This window comes from Convolutriloba macropyga, unplaced genomic scaffold (genome assembly GCF_964194025.1).
Source record: "Convolutriloba macropyga unplaced genomic scaffold, txConMacr16.3 SCAFFOLD_1391, whole genome shotgun sequence".
NCBI classification, from domain to species: Eukaryota; Metazoa; Xenacoelomorpha; order Acoela; family Convolutidae; genus Convolutriloba; species Convolutriloba macropyga.
Window position 1 is genome coordinate 23935 of NW_027453714.1, and position 17185 is coordinate 41119.

Genomic DNA, 17185 nt, shown 5'->3' on the forward strand with positions numbered 1-17185 from the left:
GATTAAAAAATAGACTGATTTAGCAACGACGCTTTAAGATGAGCACACGCTTCAATGCGTTCCAAATAACTGATTCGTGTGTGATGTAAAAATAAAACGACATCCCAGGTGATTAGACTTCGCTATCCTAACGTGTTGGAACTAGTTTAAATAAATCTCGGCGTAGTTCGTTGTTGCTGACCTTAAAAAATGTCTGTGACAGTTTGTGTAGTGAAAAAAAGCTTCTTTTTAGATTTTAAGCGTTTCATCAAATTCATGAATCAAATTCATGTTCTGAGATCATAAATATCATTCAAAATTCGCGATAAGTACAAAGATATACTAAGATGTATAATACACATACTGTCAATGAGAAGTTAGTTCAGCTCTTGAATTGATCTGAAAATCTTTGCAATGTACAAAAAGTTGTTTCCATTTGCTATGGAGTAAATTGTAAAAGCTGCAGTCAAATAAACCCTAAATTTGTGCTTGTTTATATATATATATATATATTTCACTGTGTTTCAGTTTGCTTCATTTTCTCAGCTAGAGGGTGTGCCAAAATGGTAATGATGTTTCTGGTGTTTATTATTTACTTGTAATTGATTTTAATAACTGGTGCCTTAACTATTTTTGGTATTCTTCACGCTCAGAGAGCTGCTATGTCGAATCATTTGTCCAATTTGATATTTTTGGATTCAATTTACATTTTTCATAACTTGTTTGTTTGAAAGTTAGCCAAATATTAGCTTTTTAATTGGAATTCTAGACTCAAAGTGGCGTTTAGTTCAGAAATTGAGTGAACGGTCAAAGTTCAAAAATGTGTTGCTTAAATGTTGGTGATCACCAAGCTTGCTTGCAAGCTGAATTTTAAAAATGACGTCAAGTAAGCCGAAAAATTTTGGAATACCGGTTCTTTAAGTTGCCCTTGGCGGGCCGGTGGGCTTCGCCGCGATAACCGGCCCGCGGTTTCCGGATTACATCCCACAGCAGATGAGAGGCATGGCCATGGACAGCGCTCCGCTGAGGCCCGTACCCACTCGATATCTAAAAATTGACGTATTTTTGTTTCTTCGGTGCATTGGAATACATAATACATTATATACTCTGCGCAGTTTTGATTGTAACGGTTAACAATGTATGATTTCTGATAGATTACATAACTATTACATAACATTCTTTTATTTCGGCTCAATTTAACTTCGGCCTACCTTTCATTCAACAAATAGCTAATATTAGTTTTATTTTTGAATTTTTGCACATATGCCACCATGGAAACGGCTGTGCTTGTTGGGTAAATTATTTTGAGGTGACATAGCACGTATGCTAATGGGGTGCAACTAATACATGGGCGTGGAAAATAGCCTTTGTTTCAAAATGGCCGCCAGACTGAATTGAATTCCTCGTCCTTTGTTACAATCAAATCATTAACAACTGCTTTATTGGGTGTTATTTCCCAGCGGGTATAGGATAACCCAGAACTTGAGAAGGATTTTGGATTGCAGGTAAAGAGAAAGATGACTCGTAAGATGTTCCACCATACGTCTCAATGTTGTCTGTTGACAGTTGTTTCTATCAATGCAATTTTTTTGCTGCCTTTGAGTTCAATTTTCGAGTAAAGAAACTGAACATTTTAGAGCCATCAATTTCTTTTTACCGAAATGCAAACTATGCGCGTTTTAATTATTTCGCGGAAGCAGTTGAAAATGAACACGGCTCATCAATCCGATAAAAAAGATCTGAGGGAAAGGAACTACAAAACTTTTGGCTGACAAAGGGATAAACTTCCAAGTTATCTTGCTTGAGATGCAAATAATTGCAGGTGAACATACTCCTCGTATGATGATCGCCAGTTTCAGATTGGAGGAGTAGCTTAACCGAGGACACTTCACTCGGATCTTTTCCGTTTGTGCCCCCCCCCCCCCAGCTTAGTGGGTGCAAATTATGCACGTGCCGTGACACGGTCTTTGTAGCTCCGGGGGGGGGGGGGGGGGTTGGGGGCACGGAAAGATCCCTAAGTTCTTTTTCAATAGAATCGAAAGTTCTTATTTGCATTGTTAAAGCACCAAACTAATTGCCTTCTTAAATTTGCACTTTCAGAGTGCAAATCGTGAGTAGTAAATAGCTTTCGAGTCTTCAGTCTGTTTATTTCGCTGTAAAGTAAATGTGCAGGAAATTACTTGTTAATTTGTCTAGTTCGGGTTAGTTGATTTAGCAGAGAAGATCTCATCCACTAACACAGAAACGATTTTACAATGCAATTTTACTTGGTAAACTGTCTGTTTTTAAAGTCTATTTTAGTCGAAATTATGTTGGTGGTTTCTTTTGATTTTATATCAATCGACGCATATTCATCAGAAGTTTAGTAGATATTAATTCAGGAAAACTGACCGCCTACATATAGAAAAAATGCCGATAGAAGTTGAGCGGTTTCGTGTAAGCAGCAGTGAGTTGAGTTCCACGTGAAATCTGTTCAACTAGATCATGTCTCCATCAGTTCAAAGCAAAAATTGCACAGTGAAGTCAACAACTTAATGATCAAGCTGAACAGATTTCACGTTGAACTCAACTCACTGCTGCTTACAGAAAACTGCTTAACTTCTATCGGCATTTCTCTATGTAGGCGGTCAGTTTTCCTGAATTAATATCTACTAAACTTCTGATTAATATGCGTCGATTGATATAAAAATCAAAAGAAACCACCAATATAATTTCGACTAAAATCGACTTTAAAAACAGACAGATTACCAAGTAAAATTGCATTTGGTGCAGTTTCTTTTACCAACGAGTGTATACATTTAGCTTGCTGTTGCGATTCTTAATGTGCCTTCCTGGCAGAAACAAAGGTAAATCAATTTGAAATTATTTTAATATCCAACTCAAACAATCGTTGCAGAAAAAGTAACAGGATCAAGGCAAGTCCAGCGAGGGAATTTTGCGAGTTCCTCAAAGAAATCGGACAAAATTTTTTGACCAAAAGAAAAATGTGAATTCGGGCGAGCGATCACTGATGTTTTGGGGCGTAATACAACCAGGTCGGTGGAAATTGTTGGTTTTTCAAACAAGCTAATGTTAAATTATAGAAAACCGCAATTAAAATACCTTATTTTCCAATTAAATAAGGATCTTGCGAATAGATGAAACTTTATCAGCAATTTCTTAAAAGTAAGGAGCGGAAGGTGCTAGAATGGTCAACAAATAGTTCCGGTCTGAACCCAATCAAAAATTTATTGGCAATTTCGAAACAACTATTACGAAAATATACAGTTCCTGAAAATTTGGAAGAACAAGTGTCGGAATTATTATACAGATGTTGTTAAAAACTTGTGTGAAAACAATGCAAACTGTCTACTAGATGTTAAAAAGGCTAAAAATAAAATTATTCCTCAAGAGAGAACAGATTTGAGTAGAAAAATTGTATAATATGATGATTGTGGCGTTTTAAATTTTTTTTTAGCTGTCGGTTACTTTTTGGCACCATAGTTTGTGATTTGAAATATTATGAGAGGGATATGGAGCGACTAATGAATAATAATGTGGTAGTCACACTTAACTTATTGAGGGAACAGTTCAGCTACTATTAAATGAATTGAATGGAAGCTGGATTACTTCGGATCTTTTTCTAATCTTGTTTCTTTAGTCTCTGAACAAGAAATGATGAGGGTGTTTTAAACATTATCGGCCACATATTTGGACTGATTTTTGGCTTTCTCTGCTTCTTTGCTCGGATCAAATCCGTCCAGTCCTCTCTTCATAATCTCAATGGTCCTTTCCCATTCGAATTCCCCTTTCACACCTGCCTCATGGCTTCCCTAAAAACATTGGAAATCGTTAATAGTCAGTTAGTTATAAAATATGATTTCACGTTTAATTTGATAAGAGTGTTCAACAAAATTGACATTTTGATAAGTTCTTTTAGGGTTATTCCCAAGGTGGAGGTTAGCGTCATAAACATTAGCAGTACTAAAAAGGTGAAGAACAATTTATCGACAACAATAAATTAACGTGAAAACTTGTATTGAGAAGTTCATTCAACATCTGTTTTATAATCAATAAACAAATTTGATTGCTTAATAACTGCTGCAACCTGAAAACAGTTGTAACACTAAAAGACCACAATAAATCAATTCGGCAAAATTTGTTTATAAAAGTTATATTGTGGGCAAAGGATTTTGCCTAAAAGTAACGCGTAAAAGAGAGTAAAGAGGAAAACTGTTAAAAAGAGTGAGTAAAAAGAGCAACTGTTTGCTTATTTGTTTTCGAGGATCTAATAAACCGGATAATTTAGATGAATAATTTGCAATTTCATAAAAAAATTTAAAAAGTTGAATACCAAGAGAATTTGACCTAATCATGCGCGTGTGAATCTGCTGCGCAAGATGTTAAAAAAAGTTTCATTGTAAGCATTCTTTTCTGCTTTAAGCTGATGGTAGTCTGAAAAGCATGATTGTAGTTTAAAGATCTTTGCAAAGATAGTTCTGGATGTCGGTCCGACTAACTGTGACGTCATTAGTTGTTTATAATCTCCATCGAGAGGTATTGAGCCCCCCTTTTGACCTCTCTAAGATTCGGAACTTCTAGAGGACTTCTTGGAACCTTTTCAATTTTCGGAGGACTCAAAAACTGTTTTTCACTTGGTTTTCACTTGTTTCTAACTTCGAAAACGGCGTTGCACTTTTTCTAATTTTCATAATTGTGCAAGAATATTGCAAAAATTTTTCAAATTTTTAAATGCAGGTATGAATTTTCGAGTTTTAGAGCGACAGAAAATAGTCTAATATTTTGCCATTAGTCATGTTGTGCGGGACTCTTGCAAGTTATGAAGACGTTTTTGCAGATAAAAAGTATCCTGTAAGATTTTAATTAGTCTTACTAAGGAAGGCCAGAAATCCGTGGTCCAATAATGTTCTCGTCCCGTGAAAACTTTTGATATTATTTTGTTTTTCGATATTTTGGTTTTTAGTTTTGAGTTTAAGCAATTTCTGTGCAACTTGAAATATTCAATTTATTTTTATCGTAGATATTTGAGCTGCGGAAAGTTCAGAAAATTCCGAAAAATATAACTATCCAAAAGAAAAGTCAAATTTTCACTGCTTCATTCTGTTCAAGTACACTAGGAAGAATGAGATAATAGAGAAAAAAGTGGTTATTTGGCAACTGGCCCAACCGCGTTATTTTAACAAGTTTGTCTTCACTTTTTTGGTTTTTTAAATCAGTAATTTTTTGCTACGAGAGTAATGAAAATTCGGAGTGGTATTTTTAGAAAGTCGATTTGAATTTCGTTGTTTTTGGTCCACTTTTTTGTATGCCGCTGACTATTCGTTCTGAGAGGTTTTGTAACTTCAGTTTTCCATTTTCAAAATTTTTCCAATTTAAGACTATGTTTGGCGAAGACTAATTCAGTGAGAGAGATTTTTAAAGTTTTTTTAAAAGACTTTTTAAAAGACTTTTTTAAGTTTTGAGTTTTTAAGTTTTTAAGTAATCAGAAAAAGTTAAATCTTCTTAATTTTATTTATTGCCGAACAACTAATTGGAATTTAGCTACATCTATCTTTTTTGACAATTTTTCACCTCATTTAAGAGTGAATCTCGTGAACAATTTCGAAGACACGAAACAAACTTTTACTTAAAATTCTTTCCTATCCCTCTGTTTGTTCAAACATCTATCGAGGTTGAAAAATTAATCAGAATTACAGTTTCCTGAATTACAGAATTCAGCGAGTACGTAACTCTGCAATTCTGTAAATCAGTGAGTAATTTGCCTCGCTGGCAATCATTATCTTAAACAATCTATAACAAAAATTGAATTTAGTGAAGGGGTCTTATTTAGGCATTACATCTTTTTTAGACTTATCTACCATGATATATAATTGTTTTGGACAAAATTGTCAGTACAGAAAATTTCCCCCTGTTGATTGTATTCTGCCCGATTTTACACTTGGTTGATGATTACTTCTTGATTCGTTCATTCTTCAGAGCACACTAAAGTTTATCATGCCTTCAAAAAGCAAACTTCGAGGTGACTTTTTGAGCAAATTGAAATGTCTTTGAAACTTTGCTTCTTTAGTCAAATATTTTTAAAAAATGAATGTCAATTATTTCTCGGTAGTTTTTTGTCAATTTTTTCGCTCATTTAATTTATATTAGAAGTTGTTTTCACTAAAACGGCAAAAGTTTGAGGACCAAAACTTCGGAATATAAGAGGTAATTGTTCTTCAAAACAAACGAAAAACACTAAAAGATTGAAACTTCAGAAGCATTTTTTCAGTTAAACGGAAAGCATTGTCATTTGTTTGAAAAGAAACTTTCCATTAGAGCCTTTAATTTCAATGGTGATATTAGGTGTAGCCCCCATCGAAATTGCCTTAAAAACCGAAACGTGTCTTTGAAATTCTAAGGGGGGTGTAACATTTGGAAGGAACCATAGAAATTAATGTATTTTTAATGTTAGTTGTGTTTGTTTTTATTGAGTTTAGAATTATTTCTAAAATTGTTCATCGGTGAAACAATTACATTTAGATTGAAGAACAAGTTCTCCCCAATTCTGATTAGAACAACTTATATATGATTACTTGTCTCTTTTCAAGTCTGTCTCCAACGTCCGAAGCAAATATCTTTAGTTTGGTTTTTATGAGCACCAGAAAAATTTGCGCTTCTGTCTTAACTCGTTATTTGCCATAAGACGTAGTTAGCAAAATATTTGACAATCTTTTTGCTCTTTCTAAGTATTGGGATTTAATTAGAAATTTAAGATTAACGAATATATTTTTGATCTTTTTGTACTTCTTGTGTGACTCTAAATACTTGAAATTATGAAATTTCTCGAATAAAGTTAGAGAACTCGAGGAGATATTGTGTTGCGGTATTAGAGAGAAATCAACATTGCTATTTCGATTAAAAAAACCGTCTGATTTGTATACGTTGATAAACGAGTCAATTTCAAAAGCTGGAGGATAATTATTTCTCAGAGTTTCTGTTGGCCATCTTTTGTCAAATTTTAAAATTTTGTCATAAAACTATACTGCAATATATATCTTAAAAGAAAATTTTATTAATTCATGGTGCGAGACAGATTTGATTGCGATGCGTTGAATTTTCTGCGGCTTGCTCAAATTTTTTGCTGCGTGATTTTTGTGCATCCAGATGTTTCAAACAAAGACTGGAAACAAAAACTTAAAATAAGATTTAACAAAACTCTTTTAAAAAGATGCAATTGAACAGGCTTTTTTGATGCTATGTCATTCGCTCCATAACTTTTTAGGAACCCGAAAATTTATGGCACAATGAATAGTTAATCTTAAAAACTTCATCTGTGCTTTAACGTCGTTTAAAAAGTGTCAAAACCTTAGTTGATTAATTCTTTTCCGAAAATTTGTTTATAACTTTTTCATTCTTCTGTTCTGCCTGCGACAATTTTTTCCATTCGATGCAAATATTTTTTCCATTTCGCAGTTTACATGAAATGAATTTTTGTTTCGCAGTTTTCATGGAATTCATTTGAAATTGTCTCTAGTGGGTGGTATGTGCAGTTTTTTTGAGGGTGGGGATATAAAGGTTTTAAGAGACTCTAACTATCAAATAACCTTTGTTTTGCTTCTGAAGAATGTTTTCTGTTTTTCAACTGAAAACTGAGCGAGGAATACGCGTGAAGGATATTGGAACAATATATGCGTATCCATATTACCGAGTTTGCTTGTTTAAAATAATTTGTTTTTTTATAACTGATGACGCTAACCAAAATGGCAGTCTTACCAGTATACAGAAAAATTTTTGCGGACTGGTCAGAATTGACAAAACGTTAACTTTGTATACTGCTTGGCTGATTGATGCACAACGCAATCAACAAATTTTGCATGTTTTAAAATAGAACATGAACGTTAACATTATTATGCCCAGAAAGCGCGTTGCGTCGAAAAAAAAAATTAGGGGTAAAATTTGGGCGCAGAGTAGAACGAGAATAAAATAGGAATCAGAGCCGAATGCTTATTTTTGATTGGGTAATTAATCCGATAGGTTCAAAATAAAGTACAATAAATATTAGAAAAGGCAAAGTAATTAGTTAATGGCGCTTGATTATCTATGTTGTGCAGCAGGGTTGCGCTCCACTTGGCCTTTTCGGGGCCTCAACAACCAATGACGGAGGAAATGGGAGGTTGCGACCACAGATAGACCTTCTATTTTGTAATTTGTTTTTTTTTTGCAAAAAATTTCTTCTAAAGTAATGAGTTTAAGGTCAGCCATTGTGAGCACGGGAAATATTCGGCTTTAAATCTTAATTGAAGGCGTTCTGCTATGCGTCCGTTGGGCTCTCTTGGCGTCTTCTGCCACTGAGGCATGCCTTAGATTGCGAACCATGACCACACGCGGTAAACTATATCATTTAGAATTTGTTTATATTGTTTTTAGGTGTCTGAAACTTGAATTAACAATTAATTTGGTTACCTTGACTATGTTTATCAAAACATCAGATCAACATTTTAATGAATCAATTTTCATCAGTCCATTTTACATTTTTCCATACATCAAAAGTATGTTTCTATTTTCCCCACTTTGGTCAGTTATTTACTTGTATTACTTGTATTATTTGTATTTAGGTTAGTTGAACGCATAAGGTTACAGTGTAATAATAATAAATAATAAATTGTTTTCTGTAGTCAACAATATCACGATTTAAGCACTCATTTACACAACATAAAGGCTTCAGTACAGAGAGACCACTATTGGGCCAAAGACCCCTTCTCAAGTGTCTCTGAGGATTAGATAAAGTTACAGCATTATACTTAAAATACGCTTGAAAGCAATTAATAAGTGTTAGTTAAAATTCCAAATTCTTGTTTGTAGGTTTTGCCACTTTTTATTTTTAATTTTCAAACTGTTTTTTCATTACTAGTATTGAAAAAACAGTTTGAAAATTAAAAATAAAAAGTGGCAAAACCTACAAACAAGAATTTGGAATTTTAACTAACACTTATTAATTACTTTTGCTATAATTTCATGATTTCTTAAAACTTATGACAAAAAATTTTGGATGAGTTTCACATTTCTCGACCAATCAGAAAGTCTAATTGTTGAGAGGTCACCATACCTGATAAATAGTACAGCAGGGGCAGCAATAGGAGGCCAAACAGTCGAAGAAGAAATTTCCATCAACTCCTTTTTCCTTCCTCACTATCCCTCTCCAACAGGGCAACACACAGTAACCCACAATTGGGATATTCGCTATCACCAGACATCTGAACAATGAACATCAGAGTTGAGTTTATTTCCCTATCTTAGCAAGAGATCTTGCACGTGCCAAATTTTGGGTCGGGCCAAAGTCTTTTGTAATAAAATTTTGGGTCCAGCTAAAGTCTTTTGCGAAAAATCTGAGTCGAGCTAAAGTCCAGAATGTCTACTCGGATCATAGTCTCTCAGTGAAACTCAGTACTGAATCATGAACTTTCAATTGTGGATTTTTACTGCGGCCATATTCTGATCATGTCACTTTTAACACTGTCAAGAGAAAAAATCAGAGAAAAAAAATGGGTTTCTGAATTCTCTCTGGCCAGTTACAAAACTAATTCCTACAAAACTACAAAAACCTTATGCCCAGTCAAAAATTTCATCAAGAAAAAATTCTTGGCATAAACTTTGACAGAATAAGAAAATTCTAGTTAAAAAAACGATAGAAATCAATAATAAACTTTTTAAAAAAAGTTGCTAAAACAAAACAATAAGTAAATCATCATCATCATTATCATCATCATCATGACTAACTATTATCAAATTATAATTATTCTGTACTATTTGTCCTGTTGCTATTATCACTTCAATTTTCTCAAATAGTTTGAACCACATATTGACCTTCAAAAAGCTATAATGGGAAAGAGCCAAAACGACAACCAGTATTAATTATGCGCCTGGAGGAATTTACGAAGAGTAGCATTAGACTCAACAAGCGAGAACCCTTGATAATGTGCTCTAATTAGAGAACATATTTTAAGACATAAATGTTTTAAATGATGAATTATTGTTGGAAACACTTGAAGTTATTGGGGTCAATGAGATGAATTTGAGCAAAAAATGAATACAGGTTGGACAAATCGACCCTTTACAGATCAAACAAAAACCCTTTAGTTGGTACCATATATAAACTGACTTGCAAGATAAGCGTCAGAGTTCGACTATAGGTATAACCTCGTGGAAGGGAATATCGTGACTGCTTGATAAATCACCGCATATATCCTTTTTTCTATTAGAAGTTTTTCACCGCAATTGTTCATTCAAATTCTAAACTATTGCTATAAAATCAGATGACATAGTTGGTGAAAGAACTAACTACAAATAAAAAAGAATACTCAATTTCCTGAAATGTTGTTAATGATAATAACAGTTAGTGGCAGTATAAGAACTATGCTTTGTAATCGATATAAAACACTGTCGAGATCTTACCAAGGTGTTTCAAGAAACTTTTGCTATCATCGTCTTGGCAAGAGTTTTCAAGATCTTATATGACATGCATTACGACGCAGAGATATACCCAAATCGTCACGGGCAGATATGCCCGATGCGTGTATCTCGTGTTCGTATTTAGTATGTTAAAACATTGAAAGTGGAACAATATTGCGGAAAATAGCTACTTTAGCAGAAACCGGCAAAATGGAAGGGAATATCGTATCCCGTGTTCGCAAGTGTCCTAATCTTAGCCGCGAAATACAAGTACAAACTGTATAACCTATTTTTCGCACGGCTTGTATCACGCATCTGCTCCATTTATGTATCAATTTTTCGCACGCAATTTAGCTCGACTTCGCATATAATCCGCAATTGAGCCTAACTTAATTACTACTTATTTAATTAAGCCTAACTTATTACTACTAGTAGAACTTTATTACTACTTTATTACTACTTTTAGTACTTTAACACTACTTATTACTACTTATTAATACTATTTATTACTACTTATTAAAATTGGCCAGTCCCACATTGATATACAAAGCCTTTCATGTGCGAGAGATTTTTCGGAAAAAAATCTGTTTTTGTGGTTGCATGTATTTGAAGCATTTTAAAGCTTTGAAAGCTTCAATTAAATCTTTATTAAAGTGCTTATTGCATGCTCAAAATGCGCGCGAATAATAGATACCTAAATTGAGCGGGAACGTGCTGCAAGATTTGTTACCTACTTTTCACACCGAATGTTCTTTTATTTCGCAAAATTGGCGGAACCCCTTTTGCGAAAAGTAAAATGCAAAGGATGTCTCCTAATTTCGTTCATTGTATTTATCTAATTTTCGAGCCAATTTTACTAAGGCTGAAATTTTGGGGTATACCTCTGCGTCGTAATGTGCAAGGTGTATCAAGTTTCGTTTCACGGGATGAGAAATTTTTTGTTGGATTCATGTGACTAACCTGAACCCATCTCCCTGGCTCATGACCTTCTCAAGTGCTATGCCAAAAGGGGCGAAGGGGCAGCAGTAGGTGAGGAGACACAGTTTCCAGTCATCCAGACAGTGTTTAGGGTTCAACAATCCATACGACCATTTGCCCATTGCTCTTTATTTTATCTAATAGCTATAGCTACACAGTCCTAAAAGCAGTCACCATTACAAATCTTTAAAACAAAAGCGGTCTCAGCAAAAATCATCATTTTTTGTTGGAATTTTTAGATTTTGTATTTAATGAACTAGTGACGAACTCAATTTCTGACAACTGAAACATTAGAATACAGACGAGACTCGACCAATTGGTTAAAACTTAAGTAAATTCTGAATTCAGACTAAATTCAGCTGAGATTTAATTTTAGGTTATATTTGTTGACAAATTTGCTACAAGTTAACAGACCTTCTTAATATTTTAACTTATTTTAACTTATAAAGTAATCTATTTGTTTCATTTTTGAAAAAATGTTCTTTTTGGTATTCTGTTCATTATGCAGTTGTCCTCAAGAAAACCCGAAATCAGATGACAATTGTCACAAATAAATTAAAAGAAGATAGCAGTACAAGTTATGAATTACATTCCAGAGAATTAAATAGAAAAAAATGAAAACTCCTCAATTGACTAAAAGAAAAAATGGATAACAGAAACCAAGCAGAGATTTTTTTTAACAAAAATTGAAAAATATCAGAACAGATTGTATTGTAGATACTTTGATTGTTAAGGAAACGAGAACCAATAAGGATTGAAAAAAATTTCAAAAAACCAAAATAGTGAGCAACGCCTACAAAAAATGAAATCTTTGTAAAAGCAAATAATGATTTTATAATGAAATCTCTAAATGATATTAAGTATTGTTGCCCTCAGAAACAGTTTTGATTTTTAAAATGAATTGAGAATCAAGCACAAAGATAGACTACTTATTAACTGATAGTTTTGTATAAAAAACGCGTTGAAAATGCTGTTGAAAACAAAAAGAAAAAAATAAATTTTATATTAACCTTTAAAGTTAAAAAATACTTCAGTTACGTTCAGTGACACTAATTTGTTCGAAATTTTTTGCCGAAAACTACACAATGGCAGATCTTCAGGCTGCAGTAAATTGTCGAACTATATACGAGTCAATCAGAGGACAAACAGACGCAATAACAAAAAATTATTCCAAAATTTAAAAAAGTGCTAAAATCTTAGAAAACACATTCTGGAAATGCATTACTCAAGTTTACATTCATAATGGCTTCAGTAATGCTCACATCTATTCATTTCCATTATTCGAAGTTTTTGAAATGTTTCTCTAGAGGAAGAACAAAAGATTTTAAAAATATTGAAAAAAATCAGCACACATTATATAAAATGTTGCTGAAAATTGTAATGCACAAATCCTCAAAAGTAAATCCGGGCCCTTAAACTTTGTCCATTATCCCAAATCTAAGCCGGTGAATTGTCTGATTGACTAAAATAAATAAAACGTGAAAAAGAACTTGCTATGAACATGACAATAAGATTGACAAAAAAGTTAGGAAAATCTTTAAAAGCAGCAAAAATTGATTGAAAAATTGCTCAAATTTGTAACGTTAATATTTGCAAAGTTTTATATGGGCAAATTCTGGTGATCTGTTTATCCAATGCTTGATTGGTCATTGAAAACAAATAAAAATTGAAAAAGTTTGAAATGGCAAAAAAAATTTGCAAATATAAATTAAAATTCACAAAAGTTAGTGAAACCCAGATCGTCAAATTTTTTCTTGTGTGTGCTTAAAAAACAATATATTAACCTATTTTCAATTTCAAGCCCTAAAGTCGTTTTTGAACTGTAAAATTCTAAACCACTGATAAAGTAATCGTATAGGCCATAGCTAGCGTTTAATATAACCATTTCTCATTTTTGTCATCATTCCTCATTTTTGATGACACATTTTGGTAGACGAAAAGGCACAAAAGTATACAATCTTTTTCCACTACCAAACATTTCAAGGCTTTTTGCGCACGCCCTCTTGATTGCGCTTTCAATGCTTTTAATATCGAAAACATCATATTTGCCGCTAATTGCTAAAGACACTCTTTGCAAAGAGGGTAAAGAGTGTACAAAAAGTTGTATTTTTTTAAAAAATTTTACTCTCACACTCTTTTCATTGCTATTTAAGATTGGAATTGGTTTTGCACCCTTATTCTCGCTTAATACTGGTGGAATACGGGTGGAGGCCAGGGTGATCAACCTTGTATGTGTCTTTTTCAGCATTCACCTTAACTCAGCAACAATTTCAATGCTCCATTGTAGCCAAATTTAACTCATCACTGGTTGATAAATTTTGTATTGTTCTATGAAAATGATCCAGTGGAAATACATCGCAGCTCAATATTTAATTTTGAATTTTGGCATGTAGAAATTCTTGAACCCAATGTTCTGGCCGATTGCAACTTGAAGTACTTCTATGAGCGTTGACATAACATCTTTGCCAACATTTTCCCCATTTAACTCATTGTAAGCTTAATTTCAACCTAATTCACAAATTTTGCCTTGGAAAGATTCTCAACCAAAACCAACTATACCGATATTACAGAAAACCTAATTGATTTTTTATTAGGCAGAAGTTTCGCATTTTACTAATTACAGATTGAAAAGTCAAATAGCTGGTTTGAACGTACGCATAATACGGTAATTAACAAAAATTGGTTTTTGAGCTTCGCTTTAAATCATTTTAAAGGAAAATGAGAACACTATATGTAGACTAATTGAATGTAAAAAGATATGAAAAGTAGTGAAATATAAACCGTGGACCAATGTGACAAATTATTGACACATTTGTTCATGATTTGATCAAGCTGGCCAAAAAACGGCATATTTAAGTTTTCTGGAGTGATGAAGCTCCTTTCAAAAATTTGGGTGAATTTTTTTTCCTTCTACCACGTTGAGCTCCACAGTCTGGGATTTTGGATAACTGGAACATGGGGTTGAAAAATGCAACCAATTGATATTGATTGGATTGATGGAAACAAGTAAGAAACACATAAGAACAAAGAAAGAACAACTTATGAACCGTCTCGGAACCATGTATGAAACATTTTGAATAGAGTATTAACCAGAAATGAACCATGTGTATCATGTATAAACCATTTAAGAGCAACGTATTAACCATACAACATCCATTTCCGAGACTTGTGTGAACCCTGTATGAATCTTGTATGAACGATGTGTTGACCGTGAATAAACCATAAAAGTATCAATTATGAATCATATAATAACCATGAAAAACCTGTATAAATTATGCATGAGCCATGCAATAATTTCGTAAGTATCCTATAGGGACCATGTAAGAATCATGTACGAATTTTGTAAGATCTTTGTATGAACTATGCAAAACCTTTTCAGAAGCAAGTTTGAGCCGGATATTAACCACATATGAAAGGGATAAGAACCATGTTTGAATCACGTATAAACTATGTTTGAATGATGTAAGAGCCATGTGAAGACCATGCAAGAGCCATGTATGAACCCTCTAAGAAACATGAATGCACCACGCGAGAACCCATTATGAATTATGAATATTGTAAGAGCCATGTATTAACTATGTAAGAACACTCTATGAACCCTGTGCGATCATCGTTTGAACCATATTCGATTAATTTGAGAACATTGTTTGATCCATATGAGAACCCTGTAAAAACCCTGTACGAACCATGCATAAATAATGTAATAAACTTGTGAAGACTATGTAAGAAACATGATTGAACAATTTACGAAACATGTATGAAAGAAGCATGAACGAAAAACGTGAGAACCATCTACTAACTTTGTAGAAACCGTGTATGAACCATTAAGAACCAAGTAAGAACCATATATGTAATATGTAAGAATCTTGTAAAACCCTGTATGAACCACCTGTGGACCGTATAAGAATAATACAAGAACATTGTATGGAGCATGTAGAAATCATGTACAAACCATGTGAGAACAATTTATGATCATAATTGGTACCAAGCTGCCACAAAAGGTTTATATCGCGAAATGCTCAGACTGTTACATAAGCTTTGTATGAGTGTTGAAGGGTCTCAGAAACGTACATACTGTTTTTCTTGGAAACCAGGTAAAAATCATGTATAAATATTTTGGCAACCATAAAGCAATCGTATAGGAATTTTTTGATGATCTGTATGGAACCATATATGGTTGTCAGATATTTCTCCCAAGAATGTCAACCCAGGTCTATTCTGAATGTCAGCTTCTGATTTTTGCTGACATTGACAAACGGTAGAAAACAATCTAATCAGACATAGCGTGAGAGATTCTAATGGAGGAGGCTGAAAGCTTCACCTTTATCTACTGCAAAAACAAATTCTCGGAAAATATACAATTTTTTTCAAGCAATTAAAATTGAATAAAATTGAGTAATTAGTTCAAAAGCTCTGTATGTGGCAATTTTGATTGATTTGAATTCAATTTGTATTATAGTATGTGTAGCAGTCAATTATTTTCAATTTATTGCAATTACTGGATGTGCTTTTCCTGGATTTTCTTAATTTATGGGAAGCATATCACCGAATAAATAATATTTGAAATACCTGTTCAATGATTCACGGTGTAATATTCTGACAGATGATGTGACAGATTAAAGTTCAGACTTCAAATTTACGCGAGTTCGCAGTCTCTCTTAAAAACTGAAGATAGACAATGTTGATTTGATTTGAAAAGATAAAAAGTCTCAAGAAGCCTAATCCAGACATTTTATCAATAAACATTTATCAATTTGATTTGAAATTTAATTATCCATGATAAAAAACATTTGCACGTAAAATACTTATTTAACCATTCATCTCACATTTTTTTGTTTAATGGACCGTTTTGAAGTTGTCTGTTATTTTCTTTATTTTGGTTTTGAAAATTACTGTTCTCTACTTTGATATTTTGAGGCAAAATTTGCTGACGTTATTAGGCATTAATTTTCAATTAAGATCTTTTTGTTCAAAAAGACTTTTCAAAATCGTTTTAAATAACTGCAATTGTTTTTTGTTCACATGTGCTCTGTGTCAGAAAAATTTCACAATGAATGGGACTTCAAAAAACTGATTTTCTTGCTGTTTTAGTATTGATTGACATAGACTGAAGTTTATCAAAAACGATCGGTTAGGAGCCTTCCCGCACAATTTTTTCTTCCAAACCTTTTTGCAATTATTGCGAATTGTAAATTCCAAATTTGAGAATATAGGAGCTACCTTTTGTTTGAAAAATCAAATTATCATTAAGCAATAAAACTAGGAAAGATCGTCATTTTGTTACTTCAAATCTTACTTTTTGACGTTGACTCCTTGTCCTCAGATTTTCAGACGCAGAGTGCGGTTTCAATAAAGTCAATTTATTGATCTATCTAAACAGACAATTACTTGAAACACATTTTTGATCTCAAAGACCAGCGAGGCGAGTAAAAACAGTTTACTGTTTTTAAAGTTCGAAATAACGGAAGTTCGAAGTTCAACCATCGCTAAATCAAAAGTGACTTCTATAAACAGACATTATTAAGTAAGCTAGTTAGTCAGAACAAACCGGGCCAATTAATCGGAGTATTGGTATTTTGAACAAAAAGGATGAAAAAACATGTGGATGAAAAAAGGATGTTGCCATTTTTTTCTATTCTTTCTTCAAGCGGAAATAACGAAATGAAACAAAAATGACAATTATATTACAATTCTATTAGAATGGACGGTAGAGTAGATCTTTTGGTTTTTGATCAAAAATCTTTCTGTTGAATGAAAAATGCGTTCAAACAAAAATCAATGATTTTCAGGAAATATGATT

At 33.2% G+C, this 17185-nt stretch overlaps 1 protein-coding gene across 3 annotated transcripts; it reads right to left on the reverse strand.

Moving 5' to 3' along the window:
• Positions 1 to 1439: 1439 nt before the first annotated feature.
• On the reverse strand, positions 1440 to 16074 carry LOC142358497 (uncharacterized). 3 transcript variants are annotated; one of them, XM_075409894.1, is made up of 5 exons: positions 15955 to 16074; positions 11368 to 11545; positions 9065 to 9212; positions 3629 to 3791; positions 1440 to 1575 (listed from the first exon to the last, which is right to left on the reverse strand). In XM_075409894.1, the coding sequence occupies exons 2-4, from the start codon at positions 11505 to 11507 to the stop codon at positions 3648 to 3650; spliced, it is 432 nt and encodes a 143-aa protein (XP_075266009.1). In that variant the 5' UTR covers positions 11508 to 11545; positions 15955 to 16074; the 3' UTR covers positions 1440 to 1575; positions 3629 to 3647. The 3 variants fall into 3 exon arrangements, with proteins under 3 accessions (XP_075266009.1, XP_075266008.1, XP_075266007.1); XM_075409893.1 differs by lacking the exons at positions 1440 to 1575; positions 15955 to 16074 and adding an exon at positions 14757 to 14900 and having other exon boundaries at positions 3011 to 3791; XM_075409892.1 differs by lacking the exon at positions 1440 to 1575 and having other exon boundaries at positions 3013 to 3791.
• Between the last annotated feature and the right edge of the window lie 1111 nt (positions 16075 to 17185).